The 19,788-nt window shown below is 44.0% G+C and overlaps 1 protein-coding gene across 1 annotated transcript in view; it reads left to right on the top strand.

Moving 5' to 3' along the window:
- Positions 1-19,788, top strand: part of LOC145357733 (collagen alpha-6(VI) chain-like) — a 151,727-nt gene that overhangs the window by 113,649 nt on the left and 18,290 nt on the right. Inside the window, exons 31-40 of the mRNA XM_080211174.1 lie at positions 1,485-1,547; positions 3,541-3,591; positions 5,513-5,548; positions 5,639-5,701; positions 6,412-6,474; positions 10,573-10,608; positions 10,702-10,738; positions 13,889-13,903; positions 14,018-14,514; positions 19,049-19,130. Coding sequence (XP_080067300.1) covers positions 1,485-1,547; positions 3,541-3,591; positions 5,513-5,548; positions 5,639-5,701; positions 6,412-6,474; positions 10,573-10,608; positions 10,702-10,738; positions 13,889-13,903; positions 14,018-14,514; positions 19,049-19,130 — 943 coding nt within the window. The remainder of the gene's footprint in view (positions 1-1,484; positions 1,548-3,540; positions 3,592-5,512; positions 5,549-5,638; positions 5,702-6,411; positions 6,475-10,572; positions 10,609-10,701; positions 10,739-13,888; positions 13,904-14,017; positions 14,515-19,048; positions 19,131-19,788) is intronic.

The following is a 19,788-nucleotide window of genomic DNA, read 5'->3' as shown; positions in this document are numbered from 1 at the left end:
AACATAGGCCCCAGAATACCACTGCAGTAGGTGGGAGAAGCATCTATCAGGTGTACCTTCCAGATCCAGTGTCATCGAGGAGGTCTATCTTCCAGCCTCAGTGTGTTCCTGGAGGTCCATCACCTTTCTTCAATGATGAGAGCATGATGTTGAGCACTATTTAAATAAGACACCCTGCTATGATAGTGGAATTGTGCCATCATGACTGCTCCAGCTCAGAATATGGCATTAAACCCCTGGGAGCATAATTAATGAGGTCAGGGTTGGAAGATCTGGCATGGTTTCTGACCAACTCCTCTATCGGAAAACATGCTACATTCCCAAATGTACATGCTACATGCTACAAATCCATGGGATTTAGTTTCAGATAGGAGAATTCTGCCCAGAGTATCTGGACTTCTATATATGGTAAGGACATGTCAATGTTACTTAAATATTGAAGGGAATTTTATTCCCCAAAGATGGGTGCTTTTCGGTCAAGTGAGATATTAAAATTTTGAGAATCTCAAACTCAACCTGTCTTAAACCCATTCTCTTCTGGTTTTAACATGGGCCACAGCCAACCAATCTACTATCAAAATGAAGGTTATTTATTTAAACATTTTAATGAGATTACGTGCCTCTTACTTTGTCTCTCACCCAGGTTTAACCCTAGCTGGTTAGATTTCCCAGGTTTCTGGAAACCTGTCAGCTAAAAAATGAGAGTTTCTGTGAGGAAGTGGGAAAGTACTTTTTAGCAGTGCTGGTGGGCCAGAATGAATGTGAGTGCTTCCTCCTGATCCCTCCACATAAATCGGCTTCCCCACCCATCCTGCGATCAGAGCCATCACTGTGATCATCTACCCCCACTGCATACTCAGCGATCTCTCATCCCAAGAATGGACACCTCCCCCGTGATCACCAACCAACCCTTCATATCTCCGATGCCCCTTCCATGGCTATTGACCTCCTTCCATGATTCAATCCATTCCCAAGCTGAGGGGGCACACGCTGCTTCAGATCTGAATCCAACAGCCCTTTACGATCATTCTCCGCCACTCAAAACCATGCTATACCTACCTCCCTATTCTTAATCTATAACAAAGCAGCAGAAAATCTACAGTGGCTTCTTATGCAGTGTACCTTGCTGAACAGGAGGATAAGCCTGTCAGTCAGACTAGTTCCTGGGTTTAAATCTTCAGGTAAAAAAGGAGCTATGGAGTTCATTCCACAGTGTTCCGGAATTGCTTGTCCCCCATCAATAGACCAAGAACTTTTCTCTCCATCGATAAGCATTTAAAACATGACAGTGCTCCCTCAGTCTCAGGTGCACTTGCATTCCTTCTGGTTGGAAACAATTTAAACTGGGTATTTACTTGTATCAAAAGAGAATAGTTTGAGATGAGATATACTTACCAACTGGAATAAAATCATCAGTGTTTATTTCTGAATGTGAATGGAATAAGAAGGGTTTTTTTTAACCGGCCTCTTGGGATATCCAATAGGGTCGTCCTGGAGAACCTGGGAGCAAAGGTATAAGAGGACAAGTGGGACCTCGTGGGAGCCCGGTGAGCTTCTTTTCATTTTAATGGCAATATGCATATTGAAGTTTGTTCATTTTTTTAGTGTCACAAGTAGGTTTACATTAACACTGCAATGAGATTACTGTGAAAATTCCCTAGTTGCCATACTCCAGCGCCCGTTCGGGTACACTGAGGGAGAATTTAGCACGGCCAATGCACCTAACCAGCACGTCTTTTGGACTGTGGGAGGAAACCGGAGCACCCGGAGGAAATCCACACAGACATGGGGAGAACATGCCAACTCTGCACTGACAGTGACCCAAATCGGGAATTGAAACCGGTTCCCTGGTGCTGTGAGGCAGCAGTGCCAACCACTGTGCCACGGTGCAGCCATTAATATCAGTATGCAAATTTTGTTAACATCTGGATTACTGTGAGCAGTTTTGGCCTCCATATTTTAGGGGGCGTCTGGACAAATACATGAATAGAATGGGAATAGAGGGACATAATCCCTGGAAGAGTAAGACATTTTAGTTCAGACGGGCAGCATGGTGGGTGCAGGCTTGGAGGGCCGAAGTGCCTGTTCCTGTGCTGTAATTTTCTTTTGTTCTTTGTTCTAATTAAGGAACAATTACATTGGAGGCAGTTCAGAAAAGTTTCACTCGGATAGTCCCCGGTATGGAGGGATTATCTTATAAGTAAAGGTTAAATAGATCGGGACTCTACTCAGTGGAGTTTAGAAGAATTGGTCATGATCAATTGACTACGCTAAAAATTGCCCCTTAGTGTCCTGAGATGCGTAGGTTAGAGGGATTAGCAGGTAAATATGTAGGCATATGGGTGAGAGCCTGGGTGGGATGGTGGTCGGTGCAGACTCGATGGGCTGAATGGCCTCTTTCTGCACTGTCAGGTTTGTATGATTGTATGATGAGAATGAAACTGATCACACTAAAACATTAAGGGGCTGGACAGGGTAAATGCTGAGAGGATGTTACCCGTCATGGGAGAGTCCAGGACCAGAGGGTACAGTCTCAGAATAAAGGGGTGTCAATCTAATACTGAGATGAGGAGGAATTTCTTCCCTCAGAGGGTTGAGAGTTTTTGAAATTCCTTGCCACAGAGTGCTGTGGGGAGTCGAGTCCTTGTGTACATTTAAGGCTGAGATATATTTTTGACCAGTAAGGGAATCAAGGGGTATGGAGAAAGGGGAGGAAAATGAATGGGGGGACTGTCAGATCAGCCATGTTCCTTTTGAATAGTGGAGGAAGCTCGATGGGCTGAATGGCCTTCTCCTGTTCCCATTTCTTATGTCTTATTTTCTTTCCAAAAAAAGTCACAATTAAAAATTTGATCAGAAGAAAAATGAGAAAGAGACATGCAGTCAAACAATTCCCCAAATATATTTAGAACATGGAAACCAGAAGCAAGAGTGGGTCACTTGGCCCTTCGAGCCTGCTTGCTATTCAATATGATGATGACAGATCCTCTATCTCAATGCCATATTCCCACTTTCTCCCCATATCCCTTGATGCCATTAAAATCAAAAAATGTCTCTTCACACAACATGTTTACATATGAAGGTTCAATTCTTAATGTGGACACAGAAAATGATAATACAAATGTAAAAGTAGGAAGAAAATGTACAATGTTCAGGTGTGATGTGGTCCAGTTATCCACTGTCCTTGACACTCAGCAATGGATCTTGACTCCCTGGCAGTATTTTGGCCTTTGTGCAATCGTGGGTGCTATGAATTGGGAGCCAGCTCTTCATGTCTGCCCAGGGGAGTCACTCTAAATAAAGATTAGGAGAGAATTAATCAAACTCTAAATAAAGATTAGGAGAGAATTAATCAAACTCTAAATAAAGATTATGAGAAATGTAGTAAACCATTAAATAAAGGTCAAGAGATAAAATCAGATTGCTGATTGTCCCATTTTAATCTATCGTATAAGGTCAAAATCTCATCACCTCTGCCCACAAACATGGCGGTTGACCGTTTACTGTTGAATTGTGATGAATATCTTCTTTGTCTCATAGGGCATGGATGGTACAGGTGGATTTGGTTCTCCAGGAATAAAGGGAAGAAAGGTAACAGACCACATTATTGAAAAATATTGTTTATCTCACTGTAGATTAAGCTTGTAAACTTCATTTTCAAAACTGCACCTATAACCATTGAAGTGTTACCAGGATTCCTCCCACGTTGCCTTGTGATGCACTGGGGTTGGTAGCTGGTGAACAAAGCTGTAAGTGCCTGCCTGTTGCAAACATGAATGGATAGACTGTGATGGTAGAATATTTTCTTCTCCTTCCATGGATGCCAGGGTGCAACTTTCCTTGTCAGGAAATGCTTCAGAAGTGGCAGTAGGTCAATGGTGGACAACTTGTGTCCCGAGCGTCATATGCGGCTCATTGGGGTCCTAAGTGTGGACGAGACATTTTGTTGTCCATGTGCAGGGTGGCCACATGCTGCCTACGTAATGCTTTTCCCTCACCAGTATGACGGAAGTGATGTGCATTTAAAACAGGGGCACGTGCATGCTGATTGCACACAATATTGACCATGAGAGCTGTCTTTACTTCCAGTTAAAGTGTAAACATTTATTTTGCTTTTACCATTTAAGGTTAACAGTTCTATTAATATGTGGCAGGTTAAGTATTTTCCATAACTAATCATGAAATTTTCGATGTGTATTAAATGCATGCAATGCTATTCAGGGGTTATGGTTAGTGACATGCTGACTTCAATCTTGTGACCCACTGAGATGAAGGAAGCCCACTCATGTAGCCCACTCACTCACTGGAGTGGATGGTCCTAGTGATGGCACAGATATGTAGTCGGAAGCTGATCCCAGGCTCAATCATGACACCAAGCTTGCAAACAGTCTGAATTAGTCCCGGATGATTGACAGCGAGAGCATTGCAATTGGTAGCTAAGGAACAGAATTTGGACCCAGAGCCAATAAGAAATCACTTCAATCTTCACAATTCTATATGGTGTCTCAAATCCAGCTGTCCACAAACCAAAGGTGCCTGCAAACTAAACATTTTTAGAATGTGTCACGCACCAATTTTAATCCAGTAATCTTTTCTTATAACATGCTTTGGTGCCGAACTAATTATCCCTTTCGCTGCTTGCGGAACTACTCTTATGCTCCGAGCGACCGTTGACCACACCTAACCCGGCTTGACCCAAACCACCCATGGCCTGCCCTACCCAACTGAAATCCACAACACACCAGGTTAAAGTCCAACAGATTTATTTGGAATCATGTGCTTTCGGAGCGCTGCTGCTTCACCAGGTGTCACCTGAGGACTCACCTGATGAAGGAGCAGCACTTTGAAAGCTCTTAAATTCCAAATAAACCTGCTGGACTTTAACCTGGTGTTGTGAGACCTCTTACTGTGCCCACCCCAGTCCAACACCAGCATCTCCACATCACACCCAAAATCCGGCAAAGTCAAAATGTGTCGTCAGTTTTGAGACACTGTACCTATTTATTAATTCCAAAGCTTATTTGACCACATATCAGATATAATCTGTTGGAAATGAATTCAGGATTTTTGCTTGCTTTTAAAACAGCCCTACATTTTCTTGCTCTTGACTGTTTTAACGAATTTCTAATCACTTCTGTGACAGTCATGAATACAATGAGTGGGAATCTCTGGGACCCCACGGTGTGCTTGTTGGTTGTAGGAGGCGATGGGATCTTCTGGTTGAGCCTTTGTCAAAGGGATTTCCCACTGACTCTGCCCCATGCTGCCGGGAAACCCACTGCAGGGGCATGTCATTAGTGGGACCAGAAGATCCCACTGGTGTGAATAGTCGGAAAGTCCTGGTCAATATTTTTGTCCATTAACATTTTGCCCTGAAACCTCTTTGTTTCCTAATGCTTTTGCAACCAATTCTGAAACCAAGGATATTCAACTTACTTTTGTTAAATGATACTAGCAACAAAAAAGTTTATGAATTATTTCTGACGTTGTTTGTTTTGCTTTTAATCCTCAGGGAGGGCAGGGAAGCGTTGGAAACCCAGGTCTTCAGGTATCAGTGACATTTCAGAGGAGTTCTACTTTTTCATCTCATTTAGTAAGAAATATCCTGCTCTTATTTACATTTATTGTCTATTTTTAGGGAGAACCTGGGGAACCTGGTCAAAGTGGCAAAAAAGGGCCCAAAGGAGCAAGAGGACAAAGGGTAGGAGTTTCATTTAAACCACTTAAATGTTAAAATAGCCTTGCGTTTTCTTGAAAGAGAAGATGCTAAATGTAGTCAGTTCTTTGCTGTCCTCCCAAAAAAATGGACAAGGTTATTTCCATTTAATCAGTGACAGTGCCTGGTTTCACATTAATATTGTACCGTGTTGCCAGACAGGTGAACATGAGGAAAAGATGAGAATAAAGAGGTTACGATTTGCCACATCAAGCCTTCAATAAATAAACTCATGGAATTTTAAAGCATAATGATGAATTATCGTGACAATATAGAAGTGGGACAGCACATGTGGCACAGTGGTTAGCACTGCTGCCTCATAGCACCAGGGACGCAAATTTAATTCTGGCCTCGAGTGATTGTCTGTGTGGAGTTTGCATGTTCTCCCCATGTCTGTGTGGGCTTTCTCCCCATGCTCCAGTTTCCTCCCACTTTCTAAAAATATGCAGGTTATTTTCATTGGCCATGCTAAATTGCTTCTTAGTGGCAGGGGAATTAGCAGGGTGAATGCATGGGGTTATGGGGATAGGGCCTGGGTGGGATTGTTGTTGGTGCAGGCTTGATGGGCCAAATAGCCTCATTCTGCATTGTACCGATTCTATTCTAAGTAGAGGACAGCTATTACTCATTCAATGACTGATTAGATCGAATGACCCTCAAAATGAAATAATTTGATCATTTCTGTTTTCTTTCAGGGTAATGCAGGAGCTCCTGGTGAGCCGGGAAGTCCAGGTGACTTTGGAGATCCTGGATCCAGTGTAAGTTGTGCAGAAAGGCTGAGTGGTTTATTTGTGTACATAGGCTTTGAAAAATTAAGAAATACCAATTTCTTAACTGACGCCAAAGAGTCATTTACAGTGGAACTGCTGACTCATCTTGCTCCTGTCATGTAAGCCTTTCACAAGCTGCAAAGTAGAGGCCTGTGCAATCATACACCTTATCAGATATAAATTGAACCACAACGAATTGTGTACTGACACAGCTTGCCGCTGCCACAGTGATGTATGTCATGGTAGTGATCAGACATTGATCTTCACTCATACTTCTCATCAGTGCCAATTGTTATGATCCCAGTTGGTGTTACTACTAGACTGGAAGGTCTCAGAAGGTTAACATACTTTTTCTAGAAAATGGAGAGGTACAGAGTCACAAGTATGCCAATTAGCTTTCAATAACAAAAAAATAATTTATTATTATCATTTCCAAGTTCCACTTTCAAGAAGAGACACTTTGAAATCTTCTTTCAACCAATCAGTTGTTTTCATCAAGGATCCCTCTCCAGGTGTTCCAACTCTCCTTTCAAACAAAGCTTCTTCTCAGCTCTTTAGCAAAGATTCACCTCCAGGCTTTCCAACTCTACTTCAAACAAGGCTTTTGCTCAGATCTTTAGCAAAGATACAGATTTTCCATCTGCCCTTTCAATATTTTTTTCCGCAAACTCTGAGGTACAGCTACCAATTGCTTCAACTATCACTTCACCAGCTGAAGTAAGACATCACAAACCTTAAAATTCATTCAAATATCTCACTGGCTTTTCACTGTCCAGATCCCTCTCAACTCTATCAGTGATCTCCATGGACAGTACCCTGTATGGCTCAGCTCCCACAATATAATCTTGTTAGGCTAAAGAACCTGTCACATCACTAAACCCTAAATTGCTCATTTTAACTCTTATTGCTAATTAATGATAGGGAATCGGCCAAACTTTATACTGCCTGCCATAATCTTCATGCCAGAAGAGAAACCAAGCAAAATGAACTCTATATTATCGAAGTATCTCATCATGCCACGGTGTTCATGAAGTTTAGACCTAAACTAAAGCCGTAAGTGTTACTGTTTCATGAGCACTAACTTGGGCCTTTTTTGCTTTCTGTACATTATTGATGAAGGGACAAATTTGTTAGCCCACCTTGTTTATGGAACTCAGTTTCCTCTGTTCCTTTAGCTTTAGACCTCCTGGAAACTTTTCTTCATTTCTCTAGCTTCCTCAACTAGCTGTGCTTTACATTTCTGGCACTTGTTTCCGTTGTATGGCATTTCTTTTAGCAAAACTGCAAGATCTCTCGAGCTGAGATGCTCCCTCTGCCTGTTAGTTCAGTTAAACACTAAACTCAAAAGTTATTTTCCCTAAAAGTGGCCTATGGTTGCTCTTTCCCCAAGCTCATGTTTACTTTTCCAGTTGTAAAACTCTCTCTCGGCACAATAGAAGCACAGTTTGAACTGAAATCAAAACCCCTATCCATGCAAGCACCTTTGTCGAGCATGAATCGAACTAGAGTTCTACCCTTTCCTACACAAAACACGAAATTAAACTTACTTGAATCTATACCTTATTTCTACTATTTAACACAAGAACATAAGAAATAGGAGCAGGAGTAGGCCATCTAGCCCTTCGAGCCTGCCCCGCCATTCAATAAAATCATGGCTGATCTGAAGTGGCTCAGTTCCACTTTCCCGCTTTCTCCCCATAACCCTTAATTCCTTTGCCTACCAGAAACCTATCTACCCGTGCCTTAAATATATTTAGCGAGGTAGCCTCCACCACTTCAATGGGCAGAGAATTCCAGAGATTCACCACCCTTTGAGTGAAGAAGTTCCTCCTCAACTCCGTTCTAAACTGCACCCCCCTTTATCTTGAGGCTGTGCCCTCTAGTCCTGTTGTCCTTTCTGAGCGGGAAGAATCTCTCTACCTCTACCCTATCCATCCCCTTCATTATCTTATACGTCTCTATAAGATCTCGCCTCATCCTTCTAAACTCCAATGAGTACAGACCCAGTCTATTTAGTCTCTCTTCATACTCATATAACAATACAATTATAGATCCCTTAATGTAAAGGATACAATTATAGGTCCCTTGGGGTGGCACAGTGTTTAGCACTGCTGCCTCACAACACCAGGGACCTGGGTTCGATTCCTGGCTTGGACACTGTCCGTGTGAAGTTTGCACATTCTCCCTGCATCTGCGTCGTTTCCTCTGGGTGTTCCAGTTTCCTCCCACGGTCCAAAGATGTGCAGGTTAGATGGATTGGTCATGCTACATTGCCCGTTAGTGTCCCTGGATGCATAGGTTAGAGGGATTAGGTGGGCTCCAATGTGGAGTTATGTGGGATAGGGCCTGGGTAGGATTGTTGTTGGTGTAGACTAGATGGGCTTCTTCCTGCACTATAGAGATTCTATGAGATTCTAGAGATTCCCGAAGCAATGGTGTTCCATTATAACAAGCTACATTTACATGGCTCAACTGCCACAATAGAGTCTTGTTGGGCTGGAGAACCTGCCACATCACTAAACCCTAAAGGAGGTCATTTTAACTCATATGGCTAGGCACAAAACCAATGATAGGGAATTGGCCAAACTTTATACCTTCTACTGCAATCTCCAGAAGGAAAACCAGGCAGGACGTACCCTCTATTATTAAAGTGCTCCATCATACCATGAAGGTTTGACACTAAACTAAAGCCCCGAGTATTATTGTTTCATGAACACTAATTTGAGCTCTTTATGCCTTTTGTGTATTACCATTGATGGCAAGGGCAAATCTGTCAGCTCACCTTGTATATGAAACTCAGCCCCAAACATAAGCCTGTGTTTGATCTGACATTGTATTACTGACAAGCATTTAGTACCCGTATCTATCCAAAACTATAGCTTCATGTAACACAGAAGGTGGCCTTTTCGGCCTATTGACGCTGTGCTGCTTTTTGAAAGATCTATCCAATCAGACTCCTCCTGCTCTTAATAAAATTAAAATACTGCTGCTGCTGGAATTTGAAGCACTTTTCGGCACTTTACAGCCTTCCAGACTGAACATTGAGAACTTCAGAACACAAACTCTTCCACTTTCTTCATCTGTTCTTATATTTCCTTTAATATTTCCTTGGATTTAACCATCCATTTTGTCCCTTCCTCACTTCAAATCTTTACTGCACGTGGTGTTACTTGCCCTAGTTTGTGTGCTCATTCTGGAGCGACGGTCCGATCAGTAGACATCACCAGAGATCACGATCCAACATTGATACCATCTTTAGCATGGGTCACTGGATAGCGATTGGGAAGGTAAACTGCGCACCTGCCTTCTGATCAAATTGCAATCCCACCAAAGTTTTCTAGCTCCCAAATCACAATGTAATCCCATTGTCCTGACTTCAGCCTCTGGCTCTTCTAACCTTTGCTGAGAAACACGTCTCTTTTAGGTGGATGGTTGCAATGTGAATGAGGAGGAGGAAATGGATAGTTGGAGTCTTTTTGCCAGGGTAGAAATGTCAATTACTAGAGGGCATAGGGTTAAGGTAAAAGGGGGAAAGTTTAAAGAAGATGTGAGAGGCAGATTTTTTACACAGGGCTGGTAAGTGCCTAGAATGCGCTGCCAGAGGAGATAGAAGAAGCAGATACAATAGCAACATTGAGGAGGCATGTCGACAGATACATGAGTAGATAGCACATGAATGTGTAAGGAGTAGAGGTATATGGACTAAGGGTAGGCAGAAGGAATTAGTTTAATTTGATGTCGTGTTTGACACAACATCATGGACTGAAGGGCCTGTTCCTGTGCTGTACTGTTCTATGTTCTATGTTAACAGGGAGGGAATAGAGGGATACAGACCACCTGTAGGAAAAGATCTTTAGAAAGGTGTCATGTTTCAGTGCAGGCTTGGTGGGCCGAAGGGCTGCATTGTTCTTTGACTGCACTCGGGACAGCTAATGCCGGTGCACTTGGACTTAGCATATGCATTTGTTGGTCTTTATAAATGTGAAATATTATAAAATTTGGGGGAAAAATACTTGGGACTCACGGGTGATGAGCTCGTATTTTTGAACTCTGCTTGACTAAATGTTTTTTATCTCCTCACTCTAGGGCCCTAGAGGACCACCTGGCAAAACCCCTATGGCAGTAGGTGACATTGTACATGTATGAAATATGTTTACAGATTATACACGATTTAATGTATGTTTTATAAACCACACGTTTCCACTTTTTTCTCAGCATTGTGATCTCGTATCGTACATCCGGCAGAATTGCCGTAAGTATCCTGCTGAAACTAACTGCAAACTCTGAGCAAGCGGGTTGGCAAGTTGGGATTAGAAAGTTCAGTGGCCTGGCAGGGAGCATGTGCTAATTGCTTACCAATCTCCACTGAAATTTTAACAACAGCAGGATAGGTGTTGAGTAGCCCGCCTATCTATTCTTGAGCCAGTTGAAAGCTCTTAAATAGGCAATTAATTGCCATTTAAGGTCTCCTCCTGCCACAGCTGCTATGTTACCATGCTGAAGGCAGAGTGGGCCATCTCCACATGGCAAGGCTGATGGTTTGGTAGGGGAATGGGGGCCCTCCTGTTTGGGCTGTATCCACACCTTCCACCCAGCACACTGGTATCAGATTCACCTTCGCCCACCCTTGCCAGGGTCAGCTCCACTGGAGCTGCCCCACTTACCCGGTTATACAGCTCTCTTCCTCATTGGAGCCCGGAGATCTGCTGGCTCTCTGATAGACTGGCACTCTTGGAGGTGGGACATCTTTCCACATGGGGACAAAAGCCTTGAGCTCAGGCGGTTAACTGCCCAATGACCATCCAGTCCGGTCACGCACATCTTCTCGATACGGTGAGAACAAGCTCGCCCCTGGGGGGTAGGGCCAGAGCCCCCACAAGCATTTCTAGCTTTAAAGCTTTCCCACGGCATTTCTAAGTGGAAATGCTTTGAAAAACTTGACCATCGAAAATGAGTGACTCAAAAATATCCCAACAAATTGAGTTTGCTCTGTGTTCAGATAACAATAAATAAAAATCTCAAATTCTATGGTCAATTTCTGTCCAAAACATAGAGGTTTACTAGGCTGATACCGGAGTTGAGGGGGTTGAGCTATGAGGAGAGGCTGAATAAACTAGGCTTGTACTCGTTAGAGTTTAGAAGAATGAGGGGAGATCTCATTGAGACGTATAAGATGATGAATGGGATGGATAGGATAGAGGTGGAGAGACTCTTCCCGCTCAAAAAAGACAGTAGGACTAGGGGGCACAGCCTCAAGATAAAGGGGGGGCGGTTTAGAACGGAGTTGAGGAGGAACTTCTTCACTCAAAGGGTGGTGAATCTCTGGAATTCTCTGCCCGTTGAAGTGGTGGAGGCTGCCTCGCTAAATATTTTTAAGAAGCGGGTTGATGGGTTTTTGATAAGAGAGGGGATTAAGGGTTATGGGCAGAGGGCGGGAAAGTGGAACTGAGCCACGACAGATCAGCCATGATCTTATTGAATGGCGGGGCAGGCTCGAAGGGCCAGATGGCCTACTCCTGCTCCTATTTCTTATGTTCTTATGTTCTTATGTTCAAAACATGCCCCAAGTAATGATACAAGTGAAGCTGTGTCACCTCGAATTAAGTTGGTGCATTGGCTTTAAATACGTTAATGTTGGAGGTAAAGAGTGGGATTTTATGGCCTCACTTGGGCAAGATCGTAAAATCCCGTCCAAGGCCAAAGGAGATTCCCATTCTGGGAACCTCGTTCGCCCCAAAATCATAGTGATAGGGATTCGGACAAAGTATCTGGTCTGCCTTCTGTTCACATCAGGCTTAGTGACAGCTGTCATGAGATTGGTTAGTTTAGTCTCATATTGTATTTCCTAGGGTAGAAGTAGTTTTTTTTTGAACATAGCAAATAGTTTAGAGAAGAAAGTGAGGAGATTTTCACTAAATCGAGTCCGTATAGTGAAGGTGCAGTTTGGGCATTGGGGATGGGGGTGGGGCGGGGGTGGAGCTCGCAAATATTTTCCTTTCACAATTGTCCCACACACAGAACATTGTAGCTGGTAGTCTTAAGGAGATGAATGATTTCTGTCAGTCTTGTACACGCGGGATACCAGTTATCAGCACTAACCTGCATGGGCGGAATCTTATCGGCCACGTGTGAAGGTAGCTTTGGCAGTGGCAGGACAGGAATTACTGAAAGCTGTACATAGAGGCGTCCTGATGTGTTCGCACCTCCGAGAGCATTTGTCAGAGGCCAGGTCTGACTGGTAGCAACAACCCGCCCGTGGGTGGTGAAATAAGTGCCCACTTGGGAATAAATTTGTTGACACAGCTTCGATCTTCTTCAGGTGCTGGGAAGTGACCTCCGGGTGGCAGCCCAAGGGGCCCATGAGGTCTCCCTTAAATTCCACCACCACCCGTGGCACCTGAGTTGCCAGTACATCACAGCCCTGGTCATGGGCCACATCTGGTGGACAGAATCCTCTCCCTCTTCACAATGGTGGCCAGGCAGATGTGGCCACGCTTGTTTTCACCATATTTAGAGGACGCTATCATCCTGAGGCACTCTCGCAATCTCTCCTTCACATGGGCAACATCCAAATCTCTTGGTGGGGTAACTGAACACTCACAGCTTTTGGACACTCTAATTGACCCTACTTGCTGTGCAGCCTGCCACCCATTGTCCCCAGTTGGACAGGGCTCCCAGAGATGAATGCTTAATTGGCCTTCTCCAGGATGAGTGCTGCAGGCAGGAGGGACACCAACACCATCGGGATGCCTATATGGTCCCAATCCTGATTTAAAATCAATGTTGGTACCCGGTGCCTTACTATAAAAAACGGTTGCAAGGCATTTGTTATACATGCAGTATAGCAGCCATTAAGACTAATCTGCATGGGTGGAATCTTATAATTTTTGTGTGAAGGTAGCTTTGGCAGGGCATGAAAAGAGCGGCACGGTGGTGCATTGGTTAGCACTGCTGCCTCACAGCACCACGGACCCGGGTTCAATTCCAGCCTCAGGTCACTGTCTGTGTAGAGTTTGCACTTTCTCCCCATGTTTGCCGGGCGTTCCAGTTTCCTCCCACAGTCCAAAGATGTGTGGGTTGGGTTAGTTGACAATGCTAAATTGATGCACAGTGTCAGGGGGGTTAGCAGGGAAAATGAGGGTTAAGGAATTGGGCCTGGATGGGATTGTGGTTGATACATACTTAATAGACCGAACTGCCTTCTTCTGTAGCGTAGGGACCCTATGATTTCACAAAAATGCAATCCAAACAGGAAGTATTGAGCCAAAAAAGGAAAGGTGATCAAGCTCGATTAGAAACAGAGGGTTTTAGGGAGGGTTTTAAAGGAACACACAAATAAATAAAATTCCTGAAAGACAACTTTATCAAACACTAATATCCTTATTTTGTTTTGTATCTACAGCTTGTTGTTCAAATGGTAAGTAACTCCATCCTTATAATAATCTCCTAATCATTTTATTTTTAATATTATCTGTTACATACATCCATAAGTGACATCTTTAAATATTTTGTGCTTTTGGCATTGTTTCAGTAAGGAGAGAGTGCCCACCACACCCCACGGAGTTGGTGTTTGCTCTGGACATGTCTTCAGATGTCACATCAGCTATATTTGAAAGGATGAAAAGTATTGTCATTAACTTCCTCCAGGATATGAACATCGCTGAAAGCAACTGTCCCACGGGAGCTCGTGTGTCTTTGCTTACATTTGATAATGTAGCAAGGCCTTTCATTCGGTTTTCAGACTTTAAGAAAAAAACATTACTCGTGAAAGAAATCGAAGGACTAAGATATGTACGCTCAACCAACAAACGCAATATCGGCAGAAGCATGCTATTTGTTGCAAGAAATACTTTCAAACGAGTTCGTAGTGGTATACTTATAAGGAAGATTGCTGTGTTTCTCACTAATGGAAGATCTCAAAACACTGAGGATATAGGTGCAGCTGGCAACCTATTCAGTGCTTTCTCTATTATTCCAGCCATCATCTCGTTTAAAGACATTCCAGCCATGGAACACTGGATATTTGAGGTATAAGAGAATTACTTCTTTCATTACATCCCATTGAAGTGAGTAATTAGTCTGGAGAATGAGCGAAATGTATAAGGAAAAGTTTAAAGTTTATTTATTAGTCATTAGTAGGCTCACATTAACACTGCAATGAAATTACTGTGAAAATCCCCTGGTCGCTACCAGTTCGGGTACACTGAGGGAGAATTTAGCGCGGCCAATGCACCTAACCAGCTTGTCTTTTGAGCACCTAGAGGAAACCCATGAGGAGAATGTGCAGACTCTGCACAGACAGTTGTCCCAAGCCAGGAATCAAACCCAGGTCCCTGGCGCTGTGAGGCCACCATGCCACCCATGAAGAGTCCCTTCATGTTTCAAAATAGGGCGTGCCTTAGTCCCAAACGTGCATGAGAGGCCTCTTCGGCAATCCCTCGGGATTGAGTTGCTTCCATTCTAGTTCGATGACTTCTGAGATGGCAAATCAGACAAATGTGTGATCTTCAGACCCTACCAGCTGCACGCTAGGTGCTGGGAGGGTTGGGATGATGAGTTGTTTGGAGAATTTTCCTCCCTCCCTGACACAGCCACTTCACCTCTACCTATTCCTGGTGAATGTCAAGATGTGTTTGGTGCCTTCCTGAATTAACCTCCTACATTTTGGTCAGTCACAAGCCAGCAACTCCCATGGTCGGGGAAGGTTTGATCCTTCACTGATGCTTTTAGGATATCCCTAAAGCCTTTCCACTGTTCAGGGACTCTCCTGCTGCTATCAAGTTCAGAGTTGCATCTGGAGCCTGGTGTAAGACATACGAGTGACGTACTCTGATGAGTGATTAATGTCTCGATGCTGGAAAAGTTGGCTTGGGAGAGGACGCCTCTATAGAACCTCCTTCCTTGCCATCAGATTTCAAGGATCTTGCAAAGGCTCCTCTGGCAATATCATCCAGTGCTTTGAGATCCCTGCCGTGGTTTGCCTTAAGTCTGAAAACCAATAAAAGCTCAGGACTCGTGAGACATGTGAGAAGTGAGCTGGTTAAATCTGTGCAATGGCGTTATTAAGAAGTGGTTTGTATTCGATTGCCAGAAGACTCCATGGGACAGAATTTCTGGGCGTGATCTTACCAGCCGCTCTTGCCATAGTCCTGCTGCAGTAAAGTCAGAGAATTTGGCACCCCGCCACATCTCCATTCACTGCAGCAAGATAGGAAAATTCTGCTAGCGTGAATGGCCATAACATTCCACACTCTGATTTGTGTGTGTTTGGTGATTCTGGCACGCATTGTGCCCAAAATGGCACCTAGATTGTAAATTGTCTTTACTCTTACCCCAACCTTCTGCTCCAACTTATTTTCATATAACTGGACACAAAATCAGCCAGGAACCACCAGTGACAGACAGCATTTTTCGACACTTCTTGTTGCTTTAAAAAAATACTTCTCGCTCTGTTGAAGATTGTTATCTTGGTAAAGTCTGACTAACACAGCTGAAGACAGAATGATCAAGGGAAAAAAATTCTGATGTTTGATTACCAGAAGTGACTTTTAGAAAAATGTGCCAACTCTCGTTGGCAAGGCCAGAATTTAATGACAATCCTTAATGGCCCTTGAAAATGTAGCAGTGAGTCATCTTCCTGAAAATAAGGTCATTTCACAAGTCAGTGAAGAGCTAACCCCATTCTTAATGACCTGGAGTCCCATATGATTCAGACAACATATAAATGCCAGTTTCCATCCCCAAAGGACATCAATGATATAATTGGGCTGTTATGACAATCCACTGGCATCATGGTTATCACATGATACTGACTACACTGACTTTGGCTGGATTGCTTTAGAGCAAACCAAGATCATTGAGTGATACCCCCAGGCCTGTGAGTTTCACAGTGTGAAACGTAGAGCTCCAAGCTACCAGCATTGTTTCCTGGGCTAGAATTCTACAGCCCTCCGGGGGTGAATTGGTATGTGGGGCAAACTGGCTACCATAACATTGGCACCATGCCCGTGACCCACCTACCCCTGTCTCTATCAGCACTGCAATTTTACCAGTGCTGGGAGAAGGTACCAGATGCCCTGCCCACTCCTGGCCCCATAAAGGCCCTTGTGCAGTATTTCCCCTTCAAGGTTGTAGCAGTCTGACCAGGAGCCACCTTGATGGTGGGAAAGAGGAGGGTGGGAGAGAATTGTCAGAGGTGGGACTTCCTCTCCAATGAGGGCTGAAGTCCCACATTAAACTAATTAACCGACTGTTAAATGGTTGCAAGGGCGAGCTGGCCAAGTGCAGGGGTGAGCAAATGCCCAAATTTTATGCAGGCTGGGGAGGAAGAGACCAATTCAGCCTCCAGTTAGTGCTGAGTGAGCTGTTCAATTTTGCTTTGCTTTGTTATTGTCACATGTATTGGTATACATTGTAAAGTCTTGTTTCTTGCGCTTGTCTATACAGACAAAGCATACTGTACATGGAGAAGGAAAGGAGAGTGTGCAGAATGTAGTGTTAGTCATAGCTAGGGTGACCAGCTTAATACGAGATAGGTCCATTCGACAGTCTGAAGGCAGCAATGATAAAGCTGTTCTTGAGTCGGTTGGTACGTGACCTCAGACTTTTGTATCTCTTTTTCCCAATGGTAGAAGGTGGAAGAGAGAATGTCCAGAATGCGTGGGATCCTTAATTATGCTGGCTGTTTTTCTGAGGCAGCGGAAGTTTAGACAGAGTCAATGGATGGGAGGCTTGTTTGCATGATGCACTGGGCTTTGTAGTTTCTTGTGGTCTTGGGCAGAGCACCAAACTGTGATACAGAAAGAATGCTTTCTATGGTGCATCTGTGAAAGTTGGTAAGAGTGGGATGTTAAGATCACAGTAACTGGTACCACAGTTGGCCTCAGTACCCTTATCGAGAGAGAAATATTCTGGTGTTCCACCCTCATCCCCACCACCAGTCCCAACCATTGCCAGTGCAGATCACTGTTCACCAAAGGCTGGTGGAAAGGTGCATGTGGTAAATAAAAGGGGGACAATTCACAACAACATTGCCTCGTGGCACTGAGCCTGCATCATTCAGTTCCACTGAAATCATTGCAGTGAGAATCAGGCATGTCTATAATGAACACTCCATAGAGTACATTCCATTAGATCACTGTCAAGGAATGAAAATGAGTGGGGACAGTGGGGGATGGGGGTGGGGGGGGATTGGGGGGGGGCAGTGGGGTCACAGGTGCAGACTAATTTGGAGGCATTTGGGTTTCCAGGTATGGAGGTGGGCTGTTTAGATGCAAAAGCTAGTACACCAACATTGGCCAGTGTGTCGACATATTCCTGCCTCCAGTAACATTTCCCACATTGAGTACAATGTTGGCAACATAGGGGCGACTTGTGGCGCCATGGTTAGCACTGCTGCCTCACAGCACCAGGGTTCGATCCCGGCTTGGATCACTGCCTGCATGGAGTTTGCAAATTCTCCCTGTGTCTGCATGGGTTTCCTCCGGGTGCTCTGGTTTCTTCCCACAGTCCAAAGATTTGTGGGTTAGGTGGATTGCCATGTTAAATTGCTCCTTAATGTCAGGGGGATTGGCTAGGGTAAATGCACGGAGTTATGGGGATAGGGCCTGGGTGGGAATGTGGTTGGTACAGATGCGATGGGCTGAATGGCTCCTTCTGCACTGTAGGATTCTGTCTATCTAACCTGTTGACAATGGGGAGAAAGGGGGACAATTCACAACAATTTACCCCCGGGGAGGGACTGCCTAGCGGGAGGTCAGACTGGTAGAAACATGAAAGGCAATCGGCACTTTAAACAAGCAAATCAGCCATTCTTGGCTGACACTCACCCCTGCAGGAATATCTCACTGAACCTGGGGTCATTATAGGTGCTGGAGGTGAAGAACAACTGTCAGCTCCTTCAGCCTCATCTGGCTCCCTTCTTTCTTATTGTTTCATGGGATTCGGGCATCACTGGCAAGGCCAACATGTGTTGCCCATCCTTAATTGCCCCTTGAACTGAGTGATTTGCTGGGCCATTGCAGGGTCAATCACATTAAGGCTCTTGGCGTCGCACATAGTTCAGATTGGGTCAGGACTGCAGATTTCTTTCCCTAAATGACATTCGTGAACCAGATGGGTTTTTACAACAACAGATGATAGTTGCACTGGCCAGTGCTGCTGAGACCAGATTAATATTCCAGATTGATTAATTGAATTCAACTTCCACTAGCTGCTGTTTTGGAATTTGATCCCAAATCCTCTTTGGCCCAGATTCCCCTTCCTGCTAGAATGGCCTGGAGAGAAAGCTGCAAGCATTTCCATGCTCAGATCCATGGTTAAAATAGCGCTTAGTCCCAAATGACTTCTGCCAAACCCCATTTGTATATTCAAAGAAGGACCCCCGTTGGTGTCCTTCTTGCCTACTTAGAAAGGTGTGTTTCCCTAGGACTCTACGGAAACTTTATAGGCAAGGTTTTCCATTGTGTTCCTGTTACTGAATTACATTGTTACGCTCACAAGCGTGGATAGTTTGTTTTAATAGTTTCTAAATTTGGATTTGCTTCTCATTCCTTTACATTAGAATGCAGTGGTCGTGTTGCCAAGACAGCAGCAAGCATCACAAGAGCAATTACTTCGAATCCAACAATGCACTTTGTGCCGTGGTATGATTTATCACATGTATTACATAATAAAGTCCTTATGTTCACATGCATTAAAACTTTTGTTGTCCCCAGATGTGAAAGTTTTGGCAGATAAAAGGTTTAACTATCCATTGCCACATCTGGCAGTACCATGTTAAACACTTATCAAGGGTTTGCATGGTAGATGCTAAGAGAATGTTGCCCCTCAAGGGGGGAATCTAGAAATAAAGGGCATGGTTTGAAATGGGAGGGGCTCTCAGATTTAAGACTCGGATGAGGAGGAATTTCATCTCGCACAGGTTATTAGTCTTTGGAATTCTCTACCACATGGAGCAGTAGTGGCTGCAGGACATTGAATATATTCAGAGCTAAGTTAGGCAGATTTTTGATCTGAGACTCTGTGATCAGGGTGAACTACCCCTCCTCATCCTTCTTGACTTTGACGCAATTGATCACAACTTAGCACACTGTAATTCACAATTCCACCAGTGGAGGTGCTTTACCAGTGAAAGGGTTAAATTACATGTTTATGCAGCTGTCTTACATTATAAATATTGACATAGCAACTTCTAATGGAAATAGAGGACCAGAACACATACGTTCAAAAAGGAAAATGATTGATGCTGACTTACTCTAGACATATTGTCCCTGCTCTCCAACCTCAATTCATCTGAAAATT

This window comes from Carcharhinus amblyrhynchos, chromosome 2, assembly GCF_965287045.1.
Source record: "Carcharhinus amblyrhynchos chromosome 2, sCarAmb.v2.hapA, whole genome shotgun sequence".
Classification (NCBI taxonomy): domain Eukaryota; kingdom Metazoa; phylum Chordata; class Chondrichthyes; order Carcharhiniformes; family Carcharhinidae; genus Carcharhinus; species Carcharhinus amblyrhynchos.
Note: the sequence above shows the minus strand (reverse complement) of the source record. Positions and strands in the feature narration are given on the sequence as shown.